The sequence below is a fragment of the Rattus rattus genome, chromosome 8 (assembly GCF_011064425.1).
Source record: "Rattus rattus isolate New Zealand chromosome 8, Rrattus_CSIRO_v1, whole genome shotgun sequence".
NCBI lineage: Eukaryota > Metazoa > Chordata > Mammalia > Rodentia > Muridae > Rattus > Rattus rattus.
The window spans coordinates 78053630-78078634 of record NC_046161.1 but is presented as its reverse complement, the minus strand read 5'-3'; the positions used below and the strand labels follow the sequence as shown (position 1 = coordinate 78078634).

Below are 25005 nucleotides of genomic sequence, written 5' to 3'. Positions count from 1 at the left end.
AGTTCAAATCCCTGGCCCAAGTTCAAGTCCCCTCACCCCTGGCTGCCCTGCCTCTCTTCTCAGTGCCCCCCGCCGCACCCCCTCCCGCCCCATGCTGTAGCCAAAGTCAGACACTAACTCAGACTTGTATGCATGTTTTCAGGGCTGACCTCTCAATACTGGATAACCAACTGGTATGCTCTTCCCTGAAGAAGGCTATGGATTAAACATGGGCTTCTCATATTCTCATATTAAGACACTGTCCTTATCTTGTCCCCATAGGGTCCATATTCTCATATTAAGGTAGCAAGTACTTGAGCATAGGAGCATAATGTCTAGCTGCCTCCAATATTCTCTCTCCTGTACCTCTACATGCCAGAACTCTGAACCCCTGGCTGCCCATCTAACCACAAAACACACAGGACATCTTCCATAGTCAACCCTTTGTCTCTGTGCACATTTCCTTCCCTTTTTTTTTTTTAAAGAAGTATTGATTTTACATATATGAGTAGTACACTGTCGCTGTCTTCAGACACACCAGCAGAGGGCATTGGGTCCCATTACAGATGGTTGTGAGCCACCATATGGTTGCTGGGAATTGAACTCAGGACCTCTGGAAGAGCAGTCAGTGCTCTTAACCACTGAGCCATCTCTCCAGCCCAAGATGGAATTGTATGTATAGATTCTACCAGATGGTACAGGCAAGCTGACGTCTGAGAGCTTCCTCAAAAGACTTTCCACCTATCCACCTTATTCCATTGCCTCCCCTTTGCCCTGTTTCCAAACGTCTCTGGTACTGCCATGTCCAGAATTTTGGTAATTGTATGAACTGGCTAGCCACTGTAGATCCCATTTTCCCATTCTACAAGGCCTTTTACTTTTGAACTTCTAACAGTTTTGCCAAGGCTGTCCCTGGTCCCACCATTCATATCCACCATAACTCCTTTGCAAAGGAAGACCATTACATTTTAGTGGCCTTTAGAGGGAGTGAGAAAACCGATTTCATATTAGTAGTGTCTTTCTACAAAGGTCTCCAGTGCCATTTGCTATCAAGACTCTTGGTGCACAGTTTAAACTTCACATAACTTCACTCACCCTCTTTTGTTTAAATTCTGTCCTAAAGAAAGGAAACGAAGTTTCTTGGCATTTCCTGTGTGGTTTTATATTGTTACTTCATACTTAAAAACTTTACTCCCTATGTAGCATAGTGTTGGTTTATTCAGTACACTCTGATTTGCTTAAATGAAGAAATAACGTCTTAACATTTTGGTGCCTTCTAGGGCATCAGTTCTCAGTCTTGGCTACCTATGTGAATTACCTAAGGACCCCTTAAAACTGCAATACCACATCCTACTCCTTCAAGGAACTGAGCATCTCTGAGTGATGCTAGGCGTCAGTGATGCTGAATGTGGGCAAAAGTAGGGAGCAGCACTCAGCAAGACTGGAGCTTCTGTGAGGATCTGTCCTGGACATTTAGCCACTTATGAACACTGCAAGCATAAGGCGTTGACTTTCCTTGGATGGCACCACCAACAAACTCTAGATCCTCATGAACCGATCCTTAAACCAGGAAGGCAACTCCACTGTGTTAGCCTAGACCTAGTTCGGCCATATTATCCCTGCCTGTTAGAAAACCCTGCACGGTCAACTGTCTATGTCTCATGACCGCTAATCAAGGCACCAATGGGACCAATGCATGACAGCCCTTCTCTACTGCAAGTGTTACCCATCTCTGCCTTGTTATTTCTTCATAACTTCTGGTCAACAGCTCAACGATCATATCACACGCGTGAAGGAAACCAAAGATATTTTGAGTGGCAACCTTCCAGTTCTTCAGATACTATAAAACAGACCCAAATAAACAAAAGACAGAGTTGCCAGGCAGCAAGGGTTCCAAAATAGCTATATAGCAGAGGCTCGGGAAGCTAGCTCCTGCCAGAAACAAAAGAGGTCGTGCATTGAACTTGCAAGTCCACAGCGGGCCTGTTGTTTTCCCTGAGATCTGACTACGCAAAAGGTGATACAGGAGAATTATGGAAGCCACAAATCCCCCTCAAGCATTCCTGAAAATTCAATTTTATCCAAGGCAGGGACCTTGGTTGCCTGTGTCATTACCCTATCAAAAACATCTTCTCTTCTCCCTTCTTTCCTAGAAAATGGACAGTAGTCTGGTGAAAGTCAAGAAGAGGGAGGCAAGGCAAGACACCAGGCAACTGCTAAAGCCTTCATAAGAGAGACTCAACAGAGAAGGGGGGACTCCCTGTGGTCTGGAAAGAAGAGATCACATCGCGTCCTAACTATTGAGCCTCATCCCTTCGCAGTTCAGCAGAAATTAACTGCCTAAAGAGACACCACTAAACCAGAAGGAGATCTGCAAATAAAACTGAGCAGGTAAATCGTGCTGCATCAAACCGTCCACCCTATGGAAGCCACATGGGAAACAGACCCCAGTGCCAAGAATTCTGTCCTGTGATCCATGCTTCCCTGGACCTTTCAGGTACAACGGAAGGTAGACACCATAACCAGCACCGTGGCACTGTGTTCTGAAGGCAATTTCAAAGAGGGAGCCGTGCAGTCTGACTTGGCTCTTTGTTCCTTTGTAGACGAAGACTGGGAAGTAAGCATCCTTAGGCTGGAAGACCTGGGGACGGGTTTGACTTTGCTAGCATCTTTAACTCCAATGGTGGCTAGCGCTGTGTAGTGAGCCGCCTCCTCCTTCTACTCCCCGCTCTAAGAAGAAACATCTGCTGCCCACACAGCCAATCAAGATAACCGGTGAGAACGGAAGAGCAACCAAGCATTGAAATTATTCGGTTCTAGATTTGCCGAGGAGTCTCTGGGAGCAATCAGGACAGGATATGTAGGTCAGAGTCTGCCAACAGATGGGATCCCTCTGAATTTACCTTCAGCATCCTGTGTGGTGAAGGACGCCATTAAAGAGAACACAGCTAAGACAGTAATAGCAAGCGGTTCTCTTTTTACATAGTCACACCCTATAGCCATCAAGGACGCAAAGGACTATGATATTCATTGTTATATATGGACAGAATGATTAAAGTACTCCTTAGGCAGAAACTCCACTGAATATTTATTGAACACAAGCAAAGTATACCAATAAAATGTGCACACCTGTAATCCCAACACTGAGGAGACTGAGGCAGGAGGATTACAAGATTGAGACCACCTGGGACCCTGTGAAAGGAAGGGGGAAAAAGGAGGAGGAAGAAAGGGAGGGAGACAAAGAGACAAAGAAAAGAGGAAGACAGAAACAGACAAGCCATCCTATTGTTCAATTTCGATTTGAGTAAGCACGGGGGATTGGTGGCATGCCCCATGCTCCCTTTCTTGTTTTAATTAGAGAACTAAGATGTTCCTACGGTGATTTAAAGTTTCCTCCTGAACTTGATGAACTCCCACTTCTTCTAAAACAAACGCTAAAATTCAATATAGAAGAGACCTTGTCCAATGTGGAGTCCAGTCCTGGTGGTGCGGGGGTGTCTTCCCTTCTGGCTGAGAAACAAGTTTCTCCTTTGTTTCTACTGGACTCCCCACTAACAAAGACCAGAAAGGAGGAGGTGGGTTAAGTGAGCAGCCTGCCCAGAAAAATGAACAGAAATTCCTTATTACTAAAGACACTTGTGCTTCCAGGAGCCAAACTACAGAATAAGAATCCTTTGGCTAATTTATGGCTGGCCGGACGCCACTGCTTCTGGCTGGGGGCCAGAGGACCTGTGGGAAGGGGTGGCCGGGTGCCACAGAGAAGGTCACGCACTGCATGGCTAATGCAGCCTTTGGGTGTAGCTGCTCACCAGGAAACTGAAAACTCTCGGTCCAGCAAGCTTCCCAAGTGACTTCTCAGCTCGTGACATTTGCCAACCTTTACCTAACTGATCTTCATCAACCCTGCCAATCAAAGCAAGAGAGAAACCCCATCTATTTAAACGGGAACAGAAAACAAAGCCAATGCTCTCCAAAGTTCTATGGCTCTCACAAAGGAGTCTCACTCAGCAAATACCTGGCAAATGACATCCACGCTGTCTGTCCCCTCCATGCAAGACTTGTTTTTACTGGCTACGCCTAGTCTGGGTAGAGAACGACTTTTTCCTAGTGAATTTAATAACTATTACTATGTGATCTTAGAGCTGTATTACACGCACCAAGCAATGAAATTCCAAGTTAGGATTAGAGGCAGAGAACATGCCTCCCTGTAGACTATAGCAGCCTGTACATTACGATTCCTGAAGTGACTTGGGAAGTGACAATATCAGCTTCGTGTCAAGCTGCCCCAAGGTGGCTGCAGTTGTCGTGCATATGGCTTCTACAGGGAAAAAAAAAATCCTTTCAAGAACTCATCAGATGCAGTTTGTTTCAAGTTGAACAAAAGGGGATGGGAGAATCCAGGCATTCATAGATCTGAACCATTCCACAGGGAAAATAGTTGTATCCAGCCTCCTCACCCTCATCATCCAAAAGTCTAAATTTTAAGAAATTTAATAAATCATTAAATTGGTAATCCCCAAAGAAACCTGAGTAATTAAAGCTGAGGAGTCCACAATGCTATCTTGGTGGGGGAGGGAGAGTCTATTTTTGTAATTAGCCTGACCCCTTCTAAGCTGGTCTCTGAATCTCCAAGTCGGCAGCAACCACAAGTCTGTTTTTAATTCCTCAACACCCATGGTTTTTCTTTGAAAAGGAGGAAGATGATGACGACAGGATACACGAAAACAACTGTGAACGGTTAAATGGGGGAGGCACAGAAAGTGAGTGTGGAACTCTCTCCCGAGCGTGGCCAGGATCATGGCGTGAACATCAAAAGGGGGAAGAATAAACCAAAAATGTACTTAAAAAGATCTTAAATGTGTGTTTCCAGATGTGCGTGAGTATCCTCACAGGCCAGAAGAGGACATCAGATTCCCTGGAGCTTGAGTTACAAGCAGTTGTGAGCCATCCAACATCGGCGCTGGCAACCAAACTTGGGTCCTGGGAAAGAGAGCAGCAAGTGCCCTTACCCACTGGGCCACCTCTGACCTCCTCACTGCTGTTTTGTTTCGTTTCGTTTTGTCTTGTTTTGTTTTAATGTGTTAAATTCACAAACTACAAGTATCTTAAAATGATCCTATTCCCATTTCTAAATGGGAGTTCCTTCCAGAAGGGCGGTTGTGGCTGTAGCTATAGAATTACTGCAGCTGAAATAAAGTGCAAAATACGGAAGAGCAGTTAAGACCACCACTCTCCGCTCCTCACTCACAGGTCAGCCATACCCAGGAATTGCAGGCAGTCATGGGGCATTCAACCTGGTGGCTCTAAACTCTTTCTAAGATGAATAGAATTTGTCCTTTTGGTGAGTGTTACTTTATGTTAAATCTCTCTTAAAATATCGCCAGGCACGGAGGGGCAAGTCTTTAATCCCAGCACTCAGGAGGCAGAGTCAGGAGCGTGAGTTTGAGACCCCGTTTTAAAAACCGAAGAGAAAAGGAGGGAAAGAAACCAATGTATTTGTGCTGTCTGTATTCGTTCGTTCCTGTTTGTCTGTGGTGCTGAGATTTTATCCCAGGACCTCACTCTTCCCAGGTGAACGCTAACACTAAGCTCTACCCGCAGCTTTATCTAAGGTTTAAAGCCTTGTATTTACTGTTCGCTGAAGGAAACACACATGCTCCCCAGGGATCTACGACTAAAGCGGACAGTAAATTAGAAAGGTTTTACACCAAAGACTGTACTTGAGTTAAACAACTCTGAATACATAAAGTTTTTTAAAAAGTGAAAGAATCAAAAATACGTAGAGCATACAAAGTAGCAAACAATACTCCCATCCACTAACGGTATCATCATCAAGAAAGACATGCGGAGGCCCGGGGTCCAGGTCTGGGAGCTTAGTATCGCAAACCCATCCCTCAAGGAACCTGTGACAACGTCACAGCCAAGGCATGTCATACCTGAAAATGTAAGAGACCTTTACCATTTAACATCCGTCTTTCCATAAAATGCAAAGCCTCGCTCTTCTACTCCTAAATGGCCAAGATCTGAGTCAGTGTTGTGCTATGGGCAACCTCTACCTGGTCATGCGGATCTCAGTGTCGCTCCCGAGCTCCTGTTCACTCACACTGCAAAGGTTTGAAACCCTGCCACCGTCAAACAAGGCTGAGGAAAACTGGCTTAAGGGCATCATATTCTGAGTGATGCTTAAAATGTCAAAAGGAACACCTGTCTGCGGCTCTAACATTTGGTGTTTAATCAATTAGGAGGGAAAAACAGTGAAAATACCAGCTGCCAGCAAAATGGCTTAATGCACCAGGAGAACCTGTTTGGGAGAAAAGCACAGAGTTCTCAGACGTTTTAAGATGAACTTCTGTTAGCTGTCCCTCACGCCACAGACAATTCAAAAACTTTAAGCTTTGCTAAATTAGAATTCCTTTCTTTTCTTACTCTTTCTTCCTTTCTCTCTTTCTTTCTTCTTTCCGTTCTCTTTGGGTTTGTTTTGAGACAGGAACTCATGAGCCCATCTATACCAGGTTGGCCTCATATTCATCGAGTGGCTTTAAACTCTTGACCCTACTGCCTCTGTCTCCTGTGCCAGGGTGGGTTTGTCAAATTCTGGGGATTGAATACAGGGCTTCCTGCATGTTAGGCAAGCACTCTGTCAACTACGCTGACATCCATACATATAAGTCCTCTAGCTTCAGTACTCTTTATATGTTTTTCTCTCTTACCCATGAGCTAGGGGTGGGGGCGGGGGTATCTCACTGTACAGCCTTGGCTGACCTCAAACTTATGATGTATACCAGGCTGGCCTCAAACTCATAAAGATCTGCCTGCCTCAACTCTGCCTTCTAGGATTAAAGGCATGTAACACTCATTACCCTGGGCTAAAAACTCTTTACATTTTTAACTTCTTTATAGAAAGGAACTGCTGGGGGTTGGGGATTTAGCTCAGCGGTAGAGCGCTTGCCTAGGAAGCACAAGGCCCTGGGTTCGGTCCCCAGCTCCGAAAAAAAAAAAGAACCAAAAAAAAAAAAAAGACAGAAAGGAACTGCTGGTCTGCTTGCCGCTGGGCACTCAGGATGGCTCGCCTCTCAGAACTTCCATTTCTGTGGCTTTCTGTGAGAGATGAACAGACAGATCAAGGCTTCTCAGCCTCAGTACTGCTGAGCCAAGAATCTCTGGGATACACACAGCCTTTTCTCTCCAACTCTGATACCTTATAAAACATTAACTAGCTCATCTTATTAAATGCTGTCTGTTGAACCATTGTTCAGAAGTACCGTTAAGAGAATACTCACTTAACCTTTGAGAAATTAAAATACGGTGGCCACTTCTGACAACTTGAATTTTAGTAGATTCTAACGTGATCATTTGTAATAAAAATTGATTTTTAAAAAAATCAACAAAGCAAATAAGAAAGTCAATATAAATGAAGCATAGATTAGCAAGATTTCATCTCATTTCTGAGGGTAATTCCACCAAATGAACCAAAAAGGTAAGAAATTAATAAAACACACGCACAGCTCAATAGGACAAACAAATCATATATTCCATTTCTCCAGAGAATTTGTATTTTTATAAGGTGTTTTCCTTAGCAAAAAACAAGCTTCAGTTTTCTAGACACCAAACCCTCATCTCACCAACCGATGTCCTAGTGCAGGGCTGACACTAACTAAGTCCAAAAGCAAAGCTATCAGTCAGACGAGCCTTTCGGCAGCAGGAATGGAGCGCAGGGGGCCATTTGCTACGTTGACAGACAATATTAATGTCATTATTCAGAAAAACATGTGAGACCTGTCAAAAAACTATGCATATGCCCCTCAGGTTTGAAACTAATCCGAAAAAGTCGCTTCTTAAAATAATATCCAACAGTGCCTAAGGTCATTCAGGGAGCAATGCATGAGGGGGACCAGAAGAAAGCAGAAAGGATTGCTTGAAAGTGTGGAGAATAGTCCGTGGGGTCTCCTGGCCTTCCGTCTCCACCCTACCAGTGAGGACAGAGGCCAAAAGTCAACTCACAAACAGGCACATCGCACGCAGATGAACTTTCTCTCTCTCCTCATGATTGTCCTCCTTCTCCCTCCCAACTTCTACGTCCTAAAGTGTCTGGGTATACGGTTCCAATGGTGTTTAAAGAAGAGAGCAGCTAAGTGGTTATATTAGCTCTCCCGAGCGGCCATGGCAGCCACACATGTACAAAGGAATGAATGCAGTAATGGAAAATCCCCGGTGCCTGAGAAAAGGCAGATGTCCGGCCGGGCAAGAGACTGCTTCAAGTTCTCTTTCTCACCTAAGTTTCCTGCAATGAGTGGGCCAAAGCGCAGAAGCACAGCCCAGCAATGTTTATAGCAGTGCAGAGTACTGTGCAGATTGTAGCTTTAGGAGTTGTTTGTGTTTATGTAGGAGGGGCTTTGGGTAGAGGCCAGAGAACTGGAAAGTGGGCCATGGGGGGGTGGGGGGGGTTCTGGATGGGTGGGGAGTGTAATAGAAGACATGGGTATAAAAGCAGAAGTGAGGATTCTGGTGGGGGAAGGTTCAAGCAGGAACAAGGACAGGGAAATGGGAGGCCAGCCAAGGTGGGGACAGCATCCTCCAAAACTAGGTGTGTGTGAAAATGCTGCCAATAAGAAACCTGTTATTTTGTGTGCCACCTTAACAAACAGATTTTTAAAGGAAAAAAATTATGAATAGATACGGCAGTCACATGGAAGATGCACACCTTGCGCACAGGGTCAAGGGAGACTGTCGAATACACAAGTGACCGTCAACAGAGGAGTACACCTTCCCTCAAACCAAGGGACGTAGACCACTCTCTCCACTCCTGCTTCCCTGGAGGTGTGCTAACTCCATCCGATGCTGCTCTGACAGACCTCAGCGCCCACCGCATTTAAAGCTGCCATTTAGTACACAACGAGTTGCTAGGGACATATCATTCTATTGCTTTTCATTTCCAAGGCACTCAGTTTGTTCTATCAAAGGACAGGGAAGGCAAAGAGAAACAGTTTGATGCTTTTAAATTTCCATTCATCCTGACCATCATCAAAACAACCCTGTAGCTTACGGTTCGGCGTGGCCTCTAATCACACGGCCCTTTCACAGTATTACGAAGCAGTGTGCAGCTTTCCAATACAACTTCAGTAAACCTGCAAAACTTCTGTCTTTACCTCCTGACTGATGCAAAACGCTTGGCCACAGCTCCACACCAGTACAAGGCTCAGCTCTCATCGAAAAGCACAGGCTGCCACCTACTGGCCATGAGCCTTCCTGCACCATACACACAAGGCTTCCCAGAACAGGAAGCCTGGGTATCTTGGTCTGCTTTCTATTGCTATGATAAAACACTGTGACCAAAAGTAGCGACCGGGTTGTTTCACCTTATAGCTGAATGTCTGCATAAAGGGAAGTCAGGGCAGGGACTCAAGGCGAGAACCAGGAGGCAGGAACTGAGGCACAGACCGTGGAGGAAATGACAGGGGCATTTCTCAGTCAAGGCTGACTCTTCTCAGATGACTCTAGCTTGTGTCCAGCTGTTGAGAACTAACAGTCAGCTCATCATAAAAAAACATCGTCTTCAACTAGAGTATTACAATATTTTTAGTTTATATAAATTATTTTAACTTTAAAATAATGGTAATAAATGTTTATGTGAAACCAAAAAATTCCTGGAGTACACTCAGAAGAGCAGAGTATTTATTTGAGCTTTATGGTTTTGTTTCTGCCCTTTCTTTTTTCTTTTTCGTGCCATGAACCAGAAATATTTCTGTAAGTGTAAGGAAAACCTATTTTCATACATATTCTCTCCAGCATCCACATTACCCTTCAGTTCTGAAAACAGAACGTGGTCACAGAGCAGTAACTTAACTTTCCATCTCCATCGGATTCAGATCTTTTGAGATTCGAGCGCAGACCCCCACAGCGCCTTTTCACCCTGGTGCTATGGGTTAGTCTGACACGAAGCTCAAGCTAAAGATGTGCAGATGAAAGACCCTGACTCTGGGTGTGGACTCTGCCACACTTTCATGCTTCCCACGCATAATCTATAGTACGCACCAGGCAACTGTGATTCAATGTCTGTCCTGAGAAAGTTCTGGGGAATGGCTGCTCCCTTAATATCTAGTTATGTGCTTACTGGTGTTTGTTTACACGTTTTCTGATCATGATTTTCTGACCTCACACATCCTTCCTTAGATCATTGCTTTCTTCGTTACATTCATGTATAAAAGTACACTGCAACCGAAGTAAAATCGTCTATGGCATTAGACTGTAGTCTGCCCTGTTCTTTAAGGTCCTCAAATCGCAAATCTCGCAGACAGATCTTCATAGGTCGGTAAAAGCTGACAGTCAACAACTGTGGGACTCTGAGGTGACGATTTGGGGTAGAAGAGTGAATCTATGGCTCTCGAGCTCAGGGTAGAGGTATTAATTAGAGGAAGAAAGTCACAAGTTGCTAGGACGTCAACAGGAGAAAATATGAATAAAACGCCCCAGGCAGAAAAGATTCGGTAAAGAATCACCCGTGTAACCTTGTGAGAAGAACCAGGAAAACTCTCCCCAGCTTAAATACATCACTGAATCAGTGGGAAAGGGACTGCCCTCAGCGTGCAGCTGCACCACACAGAGAAAATACCAAGTTGTAAAAAGCATGACTCTGCCCTTTAAATATTAATATGTATAAACCTATTCAGACATGCTCCAGAGGTGAAATATTCAGATGTGCCCGGTGATTATCTCTGGATACCTGAGCAGTGTTTTCTCTCTCCTCTGTTTTCCTAGCTTCCTGAAATAGGTATACAATGTACACTCATCTCCCTAAAATCAAACATATAAAAGGTTTTTTTTTCCTAAAGATTTAAAGTTTCTAAGAGTCAGTCTAAGAGTTTCTAAGAGTACAGAAGACAGCTTTAACCAACTTCCTCCGCCTCTCAAAGGCTGACAGAACACATAGCCAGGAGCGTTGGAATCCTCTTATCAGGAAGAACATGCTGATTGTTCTCGGTACACCACATGGAACTCCATACCCCGAACCTCAGGGATGGTGCAATAGGGAAACAGTAATTTTGTTAAAGCTCTTAACCGCCCCTGCTGCCCATTCAGAACATACCTGAGCATTCTGGGGCAGAGGCCACTGGCAGATGACTGAGAACATCCTTCTCCTAAGCCTGAATGTACCTGCCTTGCTCTCTCTGAGATTAGGCAAGAGGGAATGAAGAAATGAAGCATGGGGCACTGAAAAGGCACCAGTAACAGGAAGGGTAGAAACACATTCATTAGCAAGTCAGAGGGGTGAGCTTCGTCAGAACCAACGCAAGCTCGGATGGCTCTACCTCTGAGTGAAAGGACAATGCAATCGGCATGTAGAAAGGAGGTCTGTGCCTTGCAAGAGACACGGGTTAGCTGTGAGCAAAGACTCGTAGGAGGGGCTACAGGCTCTAAGTCCTCTAAGCAGAGAACACTTCACAGCACACAGTAGGCTTTTTCTGGTCATCCCCAGGTTTTAAGTCTGAGGTTTCCCAAAGGAAACTAAGTGTGGCTTCAAGACTGAACCATAGGACTCTTGCCTGAGCTTCCCTACGGACTGGCCAGATCTCCACAACCGTGTATGCTGTTAATAGAAAGTAATTAAAACCAATGTCTTAATTAAGGTTTTCATTGCCATAAAGAGACACCATGACCAAGGCAACTCTTACAAAGGACAATATTTAATTAGGGTTGGCTTAACAGGTTCATTGGTTCAGTCCATTATCATCAGATGGGAAGCACAGCGGCATCCAGGCAGACATGTGCTGGAGAAGAGAGCTCTACATCTTGATATAACTGCAGCCAGGAGAGGACTGACTGTCTCCCAGGCATCAGGAAGGTCTCAGAGCCCACCCCTACAGTGGCACACTCCCTCCAACAAGGTCACACCTCCTAACAGTGCCACTCCCTGGGCCAAGCCTAGTCAAACCACCACAACCACCAACAGCAACAAAATATCCACTCTTACTAACACAGACCGATGGGCAGAATCTTGAGTCAGAGACAACAGAACTCAGCTTGACTATAGCGAGTGACAAGAGGAAGAGGTCCCTGGGTAGATCCATGTTGTATGTTGTGAACTATTCTGGCGTTTTGCAATTTGTGATACATGTAGAGTACACTACGTTAGAAGATTCCAGCTAGAACAGGTTTGGAGAAACCTGGGCCATAGAACTCGGCAGGATGTTGCCAAAATAAAAGGAACCCAAACAAACAATAATACAGCAATGGCACAGACGTATCTTGTATTTTCAAGACCCTTGAGTAAATATTCTACTAAATGCTGTTTACATAGCTAATAACTTACCATATTTGTCTCGTAAGCCAACAGTACATCGGAAGACTCCACCAAAGGCAACGTCCTCACCAAATATTACTGAAAAATGATTGTTCAAAGAATATATTTAGTAATCCCCAAATAGTAAGTCATGAGAAATAAGGAACTTAAACACTTAGATTCGAAATTATGCATACACATACATACTCATATCTGTGTAATACAAAAGTGGCATACACATATACACATATACATATATACACCTGTTTGCATAAATCATACATATGGGTAAATATATACATATAATCTTGTGTATGTATAATATATATATATATGTGTGTGTGTGTATACACACACACACACACACACACACACACGTAATTATGTATGTGTATACAAAGCCAAACAAGCTTTAAGAACTCAGCAAGACCAAGACATTCAGCAGTTAGGCTAAGAGTGTAACTTGCAAAGGAACCACGTTAGATTCCCAGCACTCACGGAAAGTGGCTAACGACGTCCTGGAACTCTAGCTCCAGAGCAATCTGACAGCTCAAGCACCCCTAGCCTCCATGGGTACCTGCACTCAAATGCACATACCCACGTATAACATATACATAACTAAAAACAAAATGAATTCTAAAAATTAAATTACTTATGACATTGTTCCAAAGATGTGCTATGCATACACTAGCAAATTTTTTTTCAGCCACAGGGAAAAATGAAATTATGACACTGGCCGGAAAATGGGTGGGACCAGAAATCATTACATTGGTTAAAATAAACCAGACTCAGAAAGATAAAATAAATACCGCCTGCTTTCTCTCATATATAGAACACATGTGTGCTTGTGCAACCAGAGCTGTGATCATGAGAGGACTGAAACAGACCTTAAGGGAAGGAACAGGAGGAGAAAGAGAGGAATAAAATTTGACATTGAAAGAAGAATGGGGACAAGCTAAGTAAGCAAGGGAAACGCATCATTACAAACTATGACACCTATGTGTGACAGTGCCATAGTAAATTCCACTGCTCTGATGGCACCTTAAAAGATGATTTTAAAAACAGAAATACTAAAATTATTATTTTAGAAAATATTAACAAGTTCAGTGTAAAAACAACCAAAACATATACAAATCTAATCTTTATGCTGTATTTAAATATCTACGCAAAGCAGTATTTCCTGGTCTTTCCTATACGCTAAGCTAATGGGAGTAGCCAGTCGGTGTCAGTGAGAAAGCAACATATAATAAGGGGCCACATGTAATGTGAAGGGCAAGTTAGCAAAGATATACACGATGATCAGAAATGAGTCCGATAAGCGTGTGTTAATACTGCAAGAGGATCCTTTTGCTTTGATGATCTGCTCAGGTGTCCAGTTCTGGAAGGAACAAGGCCACACACATGCATTAAGTTTACCTGCAGTAGGGTCTTTGGCCAATGAGTTATCCAAGGCACTTGTTATTGACTGGAAGAGGTTCATTTTCTGAGTTTGCCCTGTGAAAAGTAAAGTTATATTGTATCAAAACCTGTGCGGAAAAAATGACCAATTCCTTAACAGTTGTTATAACAGGGTTTTCAAAACAAAATGAAATCACAGGAATTTACCAAATGATTTGCAGAGATCCCAGATCTATAAAAGATGCACATGCAGGAAGCCTCCAGAGGGGGGTGGATGAAGTAAGCCCTAAGTTGCTAAACAACGTCTAGAAAAGTAAGCAAATAGAGAGAAACAACCAAATGGTGAAGGGTCTGTAGACAAAAGCTACAACTTCCGGTAGAAAAGGAGTGAGGGGAGCCAGGCAGTGTTGGAAGAGAGCACCCTAGACAGGTGTTATGAACCAAAGGCATAAAGAACACACATGGCCAGTGCCTATGTTTGAACCGGTGACAGTACCGAAAGACCATAGCCCATGAAGCAGTAAGGAAGGCCAAAGATAAACTCTGGTGTGCAGGACCAACCATTGGTGCTGGGAGAATAATACGGTCTCTTCCGTAAACATATCAAGTCAGTCCTTCCTATTCTCCTACTGCTTAAAATGTCAATGCCTGTCTCTGTAAAGTCTTTGGGAAGGAATATATGAGGCAATACAGAGAAAGAACTTAAGATGGTGTCTCATAAACCAACGGTGTACTGGAAGACTCTGCCAAAGGCAACATTCTCACCAAATATTACCGAAAAATGATGTTCAAAGAATATATTTGCAATCCCTAAATGCAGAGGGAAAACTAGCTGTCTACGGTTAGATCCAGGTTTGTTCATGACCCTCTCAAGTTCATCAAAAGCTTTTTTGGACAGAACTCCTCATGTAGCAAATTAAGAATATGTATGATTTTGGAGCTTTGAACAAACTCAGGCTGGCCCAGGCCCACAGTCACCAGAACTTTAGGCCAACTCCTCTCCAGCAGCATTCAGAGCACAGACAGGCTTCACATGAAACTTCTGGTAAACAGTCCAGGCCTTACCTTGGCACATTATCTACTGCCAACTCCTGCTCCCACTCTAGCCACTGTCCCTCTAACTTCCATGCTCTTTAATGTGAACTAATGCAAGGCACAGTCAAGGTCTAACAGCCAGCATGGGTCCTAACAGCTCCTGCTGTTGGCTTCGAACCTGACCACGAGGTGCTGGTCACTCACCTTTTCCTCTTCTTTGTTACCCCACCAGACTCCACCATCTTCAAACCTTCCACTGCTCTCTCAGCCTGACCTCTGGCATTCTGCTTGACCTCAGGTATCTCTGATTGCTTCACTACTGATGCGTGCCCAAGCTTCAGGCCTTGACAGTGCCCTGTCAGAACACCCTGCTTCCTTCCCTCTGCATCCAGAATAATGCCCTGTTTATACTCTTGTTTCTGGAGACAATAAGAACTCATTCAGGGGCTGGGGAGATGACTCAGCGGTTAAAAGCACTGCTGTTCTTCCAGAGGACTCAGGTTCAATTCCCAGCACCCACATGGTGGCTCACAACTGTCTGGAACTCCTATTCCAGGGGATCTGACACCCCTACACAGACACATGTTCAGAAGGACCATCAATGCACATAAAAATAAATAAGTTAGATTTGAACAAAGGAACTCATTCATTCAGTATCATTCTCTCAGCATGTCGAAGCTGCTTAATAGCTTGCTCTCTGACTTCCTTATACAAGCCAGGTCCTCCTAGTCAACCTTCCACAGTTAACAATCAAGAAAATACCCCCTCAGGCTGCCCTCAGGCCAATCTGATTGAAGCAATTCCCCTAGGCTGTGTCAAGTTGACGGCTGACAAAACATAACCGTTTAGGATAAACATTTTTCCTAACAAGAATAACATGTTCTCTCCTACTTCATACATGTAATAAAATAATATTTCTGCTTATTAGGGTTTTTATAGTTAAGAGCCTAGGGAGAACAAGAACACCTTAAGAGCTAATCTCGTTTTCATTTCAGTTTTGCTGACCATTTAATAGCCAATGTCCCCACAAGACCTTTTCTTTTCCCAGAACTAGGGACCAAACCCATATGCTACCCTACTGCTCCACCTCTGAGCTCCGCCTCCAGCTCTCTGGTTGATAGCATCCCCCTGCTGCTCAGCAAGCCTTTACAGAAAAGGAGTAAAATCGTCCAACACTGAGGCAGGAGGACTGTGAGTGCAAGGCCATCCTAGGCTGTATAAGGAGCTCCCGAGAATGTCTTCTTGACACTGTAAAAAATTGCCTCGCCTTATGGAAAACAATTTACGAGTTACTTATGTTTCTGCGTCAGCTCACAAATTATATTCTCACTAGTGGATATCTTTGCCAAACATTGCAAAGTTTAGGGCTGGAGTACTCTTTAGTACTATCCCAAGTTTATAAATGACAATTCTTATACAGTGACATCTCCCTTCAATTCTTTTTAAAGCTGGAGCCTATGCAGATGGTATAGAAGAAAACATTTTACTCGCAGTCACAACTTTATGTTATAGTCTCAGTATGTAGCTAGCCTTGAACTTAAGATGGCCCTGCCTCGGTCTCCAAACACTCTGTTCTTCCAGATTCGCCCTCTATTTGCCTGCTATGTACTCTTGGCCTTCTCTGATTCCCATTAAAACATGCGCTAAATAACTACCCACAACTTAAGATTTGAGAATCCAAAACCAGACACACATGGGGGGTGGGGGGGACGATAGGACTCACATACAAGCACACATGTATACACACACGGTTTGTACTATAACATAAATGAAAGGGCTTGCTTACAGCTCAGTGACAGACAGCATGTCCAGCATGCCTGCTTGACCTCAATCACCAGCAAAAAAAACAACAAGAACAAAATAAAGTAAAAGACTCTAGGGGTTGGGGATTTAGCTCAGCGGTAGAGCGCTTGCCTAGTGAGCGAAAGGCCCTGGGTTCGGTCCCCCAGCTCCGAAAAATAGAAAAAAAAAAAAAAAAAAAGACTCTATAAATCCAAGTGTGCCTGGCTATAAAAGCCAGAAGTCCCAGGGCAGGGGGATATCAGGGCGGGGGGGGGGGGGGCAGGGGGTAGGTGGGTGGGTGAGGGAGCACCCTCATAGAAGGCAGGGAGGAGGAAAGGGAGACAGATTTCTGGAGGGGAAGAGGAACCTGAAAAAAATGGGATAACATTTAAAATGTAAATAAAAATTGCAATTTAAAAAAAAAGAAATTAAAAAAATCTGATGTCTTCCTTTATTGCTTTTTTTGTTTGTTTGTTTGTTTGTCTTTGGTTTTGTTTGTTTTGTTTTCATTTGTCTTTTTGACACCATGTGGCCCGGGCTGGTCTGGAATTCACCACATGGCCTCGAACTCACAGTGATCCACCTTACTCGGCCTTCAAGTGCTAGAAATGAAGGCATGTGCGAACAGACCCAAATCCACCTTGTTTTTTAGGGTCCTTCACTGAACTGAGAGCTTATTGGCTAGACTGACTAGCTGCATAGTCTTCTTGTTCCAACCTCCAGAAATGGGAGTGTGATGACTTGTATATGCTTGCCCCAGGGAGTGGCACTATTAGGGAGGTGTGGCCTTGTTTGAGCAGGTGTGTCACTGTGGGCGTGGGCTTGAGCCCCCCACCTTAGCTGCCTGGAAGTCAGTCTTCCACTAGCAGCTTTCAGACGAAGAGGTAGAACTCTTGGCTCCTCTTGCACCATGCCTGCCTGGCACTGCCATGCTCCCACCTTGAGGATAATGGACTGAATTTGTAAGCCAGCCCCAATTAAATGTTATCCTTTATCAGACTTGCATTGGTCATAGTATCTGTTCACAGCAGGAAAACCCTCACTAAGGCAGGGAGTATAGGCAATCCCCTGCCACAGCCAGCTCTTTAATCCCAGCACTGGGTAGGCAGAAGCAGGTAGATCTCTGAGTTCAGTGCCAGCTGGTCAACAGAGTTCCAGAGCTGCCAGGGTCCTACAAAGCAAACCACATCATGACTCCTTAGAGAAAGTCCTACACAGATCATACTGGAATAATCCCCACTCCATGCACACCCACAAGGCCCTGCTAAGTCCCATCTCTGCCCACCTGAACTGTCCCATTACATCACTGGCCTGAAAATTCACCACTGAGTCATCTCTTAGTTCCATTATGTAAGCAGAACCTATACACATAAACCCCTCCAGCCAGAAGGTCCCTCTCACACCTCTGGGCACTTTTCTAAAACCTTGGCTAAACATCTTAGAGCTGTGACTGATCTATCTGTCTTATCCTTTCTTAGCAGTGGAACATTACTCGAGGGTCATTTGCTGCAGTAAGTGTTGGCTTAATTATACTCGTGGTTGCTATTTTCTGTCCAGACTTCAAATTCCAGGAGGACAGGGCCATGTCCATATCCAGAGCATCGAGCAGTCTGTGATCCAGAAAGAAGTAAGAATGTGTGGAATGGATTAGTTAACAAGCTCACACATGTGCACAATTACAAGACCTTGGAACAAAAAGAGGCCGGGGTGTAATGTGTAACTCTCTGTAATGTAGGCAGTGCACACATAAGGCCAGAAAATGCTGAAAATTCACAAAATTAACAACCAGTCTGGAAAAATTTAGCAATGGCTATACTAGGAGCTAGTTCTCAATTACAATGGCTGACATGGTGACCCAAAAAAGAAGCTGCAATTATGGAAAACCGTAATTGGGCTAAAGGTGTTAATATCATGAAAGATCAATTGTTAGGTGAACGTCACACGCTGACTTACAAAAGCAGATGCAATTTGATGAGTCTATAGTTACACAATGTACTTTAGTTAAGAGGCTGTGATAAAGTGGAGGAACAAGGGGAAAGGTCTGTGTCATTCACAAAGATTACGAAAAGGCCTAGAAAGACTTCTACTGATTTCTTACATAGATTAATGTCTGCTATAAACAGAGCAATATCAGATCCAGATGCAAGATGGGTATGACTTGAAACTTTAACGTCTGAAATGCAAATGCAGAGTGTAAAAAAGTTCTTACACCTTTAAAAGTTTGATCAGCACCCATGGATAATGGATTAGAACTATTGCTCATCCTGACCCTAATGATTATGTAATTGAAAAAGCAATGGCCAATAATCCTAAACTTCAAAATGTCTGTTGTTCTGACCATAGGAGAGAAAAGGACTTCTGAAAAGGAACTGTAGACAAGGCATTCCTAGAGACTGCCCCAGAAGGCCTCAGCCTTCCAGGATTTGTAGAAGGTGTGGTAAGGGTCTAATTGGACTAACTAATGCAAATCAGCAAAAGATATGTGAGGTAATCCCTTGCCAATGGGAAACTCCCAAGGAGATTCACTCATACTCAGATAACCAACAACATGAACCAGATAACTCCTGTCAGCAATCCACAGAACAACTAGAGAAAACTCAGCTAGGTATTGGGTATCTGATACGTGCTACAGAAGGCAACACTACTCTGGCAATAACCACAAGGAGCCAGGCACAAAAGGGCAGAGAAGCTCCAGTTGATCTCACGAGACGTTCTGGAGGTACTGGGAAACTAACGGCCCTACCTTTAAAATGGTTAGCTGACAAGAATATGTCAGTTAGAGCAATGGACTTTGAATGGGGGAAAAAAATACAGGCACTTGAGCAGCAGGTACAATAGCAGCTGGAAGCTTAACACATAAAACAGTCTATAAGTCCTTGGAATCTTTCTGTTTGTCATTTAAAATAAATCTGGACATTCAAAGACGTTGACTGACCTAAGGGCTGGGAATAAAGTGATCAAACCTATGAGTCCATTACAGACTGGAATCCCCTTATCTTCTCTATTACCAAAAAGATGGAGGAGGAGGAAGAGGAGGAGTAGGGGGAGGGGGAGGGGAGGGGGGAGGGGGAGGAAGAGGAAGAACCAGTTTTAAAAACTCCTTCATTCCCTTTCAAGAGCAAGATAGAGAAAAATTTGCCTTTACAGTACCGACTTAAAACTATCCTCCACCTTTGAAAACATACCAACAGAAAGTTCTTCCTCAAGGAATGTTGAATAATCCAACTCTATTTTGTACAACAGCCACAGAAATAATTCATAAACAATTTCCTCAATCTATAATCACTATTATAAATGATATCTCGTTGGCCAATTCTGGTGCAAATTCATTCTCTCTAGAACGAATGTTTAATAGAACAAAAAATATTTTACCTATTTGGGGTTTACAGATTGCTCCTAAAAAAAAAAAAAAAATATATAGAGGAGACTCAATCAACGACCCAGGATTTAAATTAAGCCAACGAAAGATTCAACCACAACAGATACAGCTCAGAAGAGATCGGCTACAAACTAAACTATTAATGGCTTGCAAAAACTATTGGGCAATATTAACTGGTCATAGCCTACTACAGGACTAAGTACTCAAGAGCTGAGTAATTTGTTTCAAACGTTACAAGTCTGATTCAAACTTAAACATTCCTAGACAATTAACACCAGAAGTAGAGAAAGAGTTGACTCAGGCAGAGCAAAAGTGCAGGACACACATGTGGACTGCCTGGATCCCAAACTTGCCTTCAAGTATTCTCATTATGGACTCATGATGCAGAGAGAAGACAATATTTTAGAATGGTTCTCCTTAGCACATAAACAGAGTAAAAAGCTAAAAACATATTGAAAAGGTTTCTGGTCTAACCTTGAAAGTTAGAACAAGACTTTGTCAAGTATCAGGAACAGACCCACAATAAACAATAGCACATTATACTCATGCTGGAAATCGCCTCGTTACGGGTAATTAATGAAGATTGGCCAAGAGCTTATAGCAATTATTGGGAGGAATTAACAACAATTTCTGAAAACCAAGCAACTCCAAGTCATAAAAAGAATGAACATGTATTCTCCCCCTTACAGTAAAAGGGACGCCCGTTTCTGAAGTTCCTACATTTTATACTGACGGAAATAAATGAAAAATGGTAGGCTATAAGTTGGGAAATATAAGTAATTCAAAGCCCATATGCTCTGGTTCAAATATCAGAGCTATATACAATTCTTAGGGTATTATTGGATTTTTCTGAACCTATCAATATAATTGCAGTCTTATAATATGCAGAGAGAGTTGTACTGCATAGAGCTGAACTTATTCCTAATAATTTAGTTAACATTATTATTCACACGGCTGAAACAGACAACTCGAGACAGAAATAATCTATTACATGCCACCCATATTCAACCTCATATGGATCGCCTGTTCCACTGACACAGAGAAATGACGAGACTGACCAATTATTAATAAGAAAAATGTGCTAAAGAGCAGCAAGCCAAAGAAATTCTTTATTAAACGAAAAAGAAAAAGGAGTCCTACTTGTTCTTTGCATAGCCAAGTTCCAGTACCTGCTGGAAGTTACCCTATGCATACCCAAAGAAATGAAATTTGACATATGGATGTCTTCCACTTTGTAGAATTCGGGAAACTAAAATCTGTACATTATACCATTGGTACGTACATTTCAATGGGCTTCTGCTTTGAGTTCTGAAAAGGCCGATTCTGTAACTGTACACTTGTTGGAAATGATGGCTATTATGCAGATACCCTTAGGAATTAAGGCTGAAAAGCCTCCACATATACTTCCATTAAAATGATCATTTACATATTAAAGCATAAAACATATTACAGGTATACCACACAATTCAATAGGTCAAGCAGTTATAGAACAATCTAATCATACCTTACAGGAGATGCTTAATAAACAGAGACGGGGAGTAAGAACTCCCAGAAGTATACTGGATAATGCTTTATTAACTTTAAATTTTTTGAATGCCAATGAGACAGGAACAACATCTGCTGGAAGACACTAGATTATAGAACTACTGAATTAGATCAACCTGTATACTTTAAAGATGTTTTGACATCAGAATGGAATTCAGGAAATGTGTTGTACTGGGAAAGAGGTTTTGTCTATATTCCCATGGGTGATGAAAGACGATGGGCTCCATCAAGATTGACAAAGGTCCTATCTGAGTAAGAGAAACTTCTACACAAAAGGCAGGACTCAAAGCAAGGCCCTGGGTTCAGTCCCCAGCTCCGAAAAAAGAACCAAAAAAAAAAAAAAAAAAAAAAAAAAGGCAGGACTCATGGAAGGAGGAGAGGCAGAAAGACAGCAATGCAAGCATACAGAAAGTTGACGCGACCTCCCCCAAACCCCATGGGGACAGCTCAACAGAGTAGCTGAAAAAGGACAGATGTTCATCAGACAGGCAGACTGGAAAGAACGGATGAAAAAAAAAAATTTGCTGAAGGGCAGATGATCGGGATTGTAGTTATGAAGGATGATTGCATCAACGGACCCTCACAAGGATATTCAAACTGTTGTTTATGGGACTGTAACATAAATGGGAAGGTGTAGAGGAATTTTAATCCAGCAACATGGCTGTTCTGGCATGGGATCACATCCAAAGACCTTCTGGGTCTATGTGATCCTGTTAGAATGCAGACATGCTCTGGATTACAACATGATATGGCTGGGATGCAGTCATGCCCACAGTACATACCTTTAGTCCCTGTGACGGTTTACATACGCTTGGCCCAGGGAATGGCACTATATGGAGGTGTGGCCTTGTTGGAGTAGGTGTGTCTTTGTGGGCATGGGCTTTAATAACCCCATCAGGAAGTACCAGGAAGCCAGTATTCTGCTAATAGCCTTCAGATGAAGATGTAGAACTCTCAGGACCTCCTGCACCGTGCCTTCTTGGATGCTGCCATGTTCCCACCTTGATAATGGACTGAACCTCTGAACCTGTAAGCCAGCCCCAATTAAATGTTGTCCTTATTAAGAGTTGCCTTGGTCATGGTGTCTAACTAAGAGAGAAGTTGGTACCAAGGACCAAAGGTATTACTGTGATAGATCTGACCAAGCTTTTTTTTGGCAGAATGTGGATCTTGGAACTTTGAGTGCTACCCTTTGAGTGGGGCTTCATGGGCTACCTTAGTAGAAATATGGAAGATTTTGTTGCTAAGAGTCTTCTTCATCTAACAGGGTCGTACCTCCTAATAGTGCTACTCCCTGAGCCTGAGTGAGGCTTGCAGAAGTGAGGACTTCTAAGTTTCAGGGGATGGGGACAAGACCAAACTCAACCCTGACTCTCACTACTGAATTCTACAGGTTGTCAAAACTCTACAGCATTACATTTTTTTCTTTTTTTTTTAAATATTTTATTTATTTATTATATGTGAGTACACTGTAGCTGTCTTCAGACACACCAGAAGAGGGCATCAGATCCCATTACAGATGGTTGTGAGCCACCATGTGGTTACTGGGAATTGAACTCAGGACCTCAGGAAGAGCAGTCGGTGCTCTTAACCACTGAGCCATCTCTCCTGCCCCCACATTTTTTCTCTAAATGATGCAAATTGGACTTGTGTTAAAACCACAATTGCGGAAAATACAGTGAGCTGGAAGGACAAACCTCGAAAGGTTTAGCAGCACTCACCAGAGTGAGTGGCACAATCACGTTTTTACTTTTTCTAAACTCCGCCTTTTATCTGTACTATGCTTGTACCGTTTCTATAGTAACAACCTAGAGCCATGACATCACTCGGATTTCAGTAATTTCACAACTGTGGGAAGACCTACGCTCTATTTCTCCGTGACTAGGCCACAGTTTCCTTGCTGTGAAAACAGTCTTGAAGGCTGGGAGGGAAAAATGAACTGTTGTTTGTCTTTCTAATAGGACTATTTCACAAAACTGGGGAACCCCCGTATTTAAGTTATTTCTAAAGGCCTCTCATTGCCTTGCATGGAGTGGCAAGTCTGAAGTCCGGCGGCTTACTAGATTCTAACCCTTGTAGCTATGTGTCATGAACTTAGGTCCTGTGTACTGTTGAAAAATCTGCTCCGAGGCTTCAGGTTATCTAACTGCAAAGCAAACATTAAAACACGACCTACCTCACATGAAATTAAATCTTGTCCTATGAACTAAATGAGATGAGGAGTGTAAATTTCGCCAGTAGCAAGCTTTCCATAAATATTCAATTATTGTTCACAGGTAAAGACGGGCTTCCAAAGAAAATGCCAGCCCCGGCGAAGGAGAATTTATTAGACAGGAAAACAGAATAGATTGTCCTTACTTTCTCCTGATATTCTGCAGATAGACCTAGGATGGCAGGCGACTGCAAAAAAAAACTTGCAGGAGGAACAGAGAGTAGCAAAGGTGACACACTGCCCCTTGCCCTTCCACTCTTTCCTACCACCTCTATGGAGTCCAGCTTGGCCAAGTGACAACAGGGCCCAGCAGGAACTCTGTACTGGGCTCAATTAGAAGTCTGGATTCTTTCCCATCTTTAGGCAGAACCTGTTTCGTGACCTTGAGAAAATCAGATTCTAGTATTTACTCCCTAGGTTTACACTTTCTGCCCAGATGAAAATAAAAAGGCAAGGATTTTACAGACATCTGCCTCAAGTTAGTGACTCAGTCTAGGACAAGCTAACACCTAAGATCTGATAAGGGAGAGCAGGGAGAGCAGGGAGAGCACTCAGGGGAAAGAGGGGCACTCTTCGGACAACTCTTCTATACCCTCAGGCCCTCGCAGAAGACAGTGCCCTCTCACCTATCTTGAAGTTCCCAGGGGCTGCAGCTGAAGGGAAGAGTCACCAAGGAAGAGTAACAGGACCACAAACCGACCTGAACCAGAGAGGTTCTAGATTATAGTCTAGAGTCTAGGACAAGACAGGGATGCGGCAAGATCGCCAAATCTCACCATACTGAAGGGACTCTGGGTCCGGCTGGAAAGTGAAGTGGGCCACCCGCCGCTTCTGGGACGCGTCATCGCCAGCGGGTTGCAAGAAGCCTTGCACCAGCGCAGCGCAGCGCAATCCGCGCCGCCGCCGCTCCGCTCCTGCAGCCCCGAGCCGCAGCAGCCCACCGGCGCGCGCAGCCACCGCCGCCATCCCGGGTTCTCAGGCACCGCAGCCCACGCTGCCGGCAGGGAGGGCGGAGCTGAGACGCGGCCTCCCCATTGGGCGGTCTGGAGGGGCGGGTCCGTGAAAAAGACCAATCGGAGGTGGAAGGTGGTGCGGGGACGGAGACGCTAGGACCTGGCGGCCGGCGCAGACGGAAGCCATACCAAGGACCCTGCAGTCTCAAATGAGGTTCCTGGGTGTGAATACACCCCAAAATCTGCTGCACGACTTGCGGTTTCACAGCGCGACTGACTGTGTTCTTATCTATGTCATTTTTGCGGTGTCCTTTTCAGTAGCGTTTTTGTTTTAAAACTATACTTCCTATGTTTCTCATAGTCTGTGAGTGCAGTATGGTAATGGTTAACAATTAAAATGACAAGCATTGATGGGGGGGGGTGGACCCTACAATCCTGGAAAAGC

The 25005-nt window shown here is 43.8% G+C and overlaps 1 protein-coding gene across 2 annotated transcripts in view; it reads right to left on the bottom strand.

Annotated features, from left to right (window-relative positions):
- Bckdhb (branched chain keto acid dehydrogenase E1 subunit beta) overlaps nucleotides 1-24602 on the bottom strand; it is a 188081-nt gene extending 163479 nt beyond the window's left edge. The window contains exons 1-4 of one of the 2 annotated variants that reach the window (XM_032909458.1): nucleotides 24384-24602; nucleotides 23754-23795; nucleotides 13673-13750; nucleotides 12287-12355 (exon numbers count right to left, since the gene is read on the bottom strand). In XM_032909458.1, coding sequence (XP_032765349.1) covers nucleotides 12287-12355; nucleotides 13673-13750; nucleotides 23754-23795; nucleotides 24384-24573 — 379 coding nt within the window. In that variant the 5' untranslated portion in view covers nucleotides 24574-24602. The remainder of the gene's footprint in view (nucleotides 1-12286; nucleotides 12356-13672; nucleotides 13751-23753; nucleotides 23796-24383) is intronic. The other variant, XM_032909459.1, reaches the window with a different exon arrangement.
- Nucleotides 24603-25005: the final 403 nt, after the last annotated feature.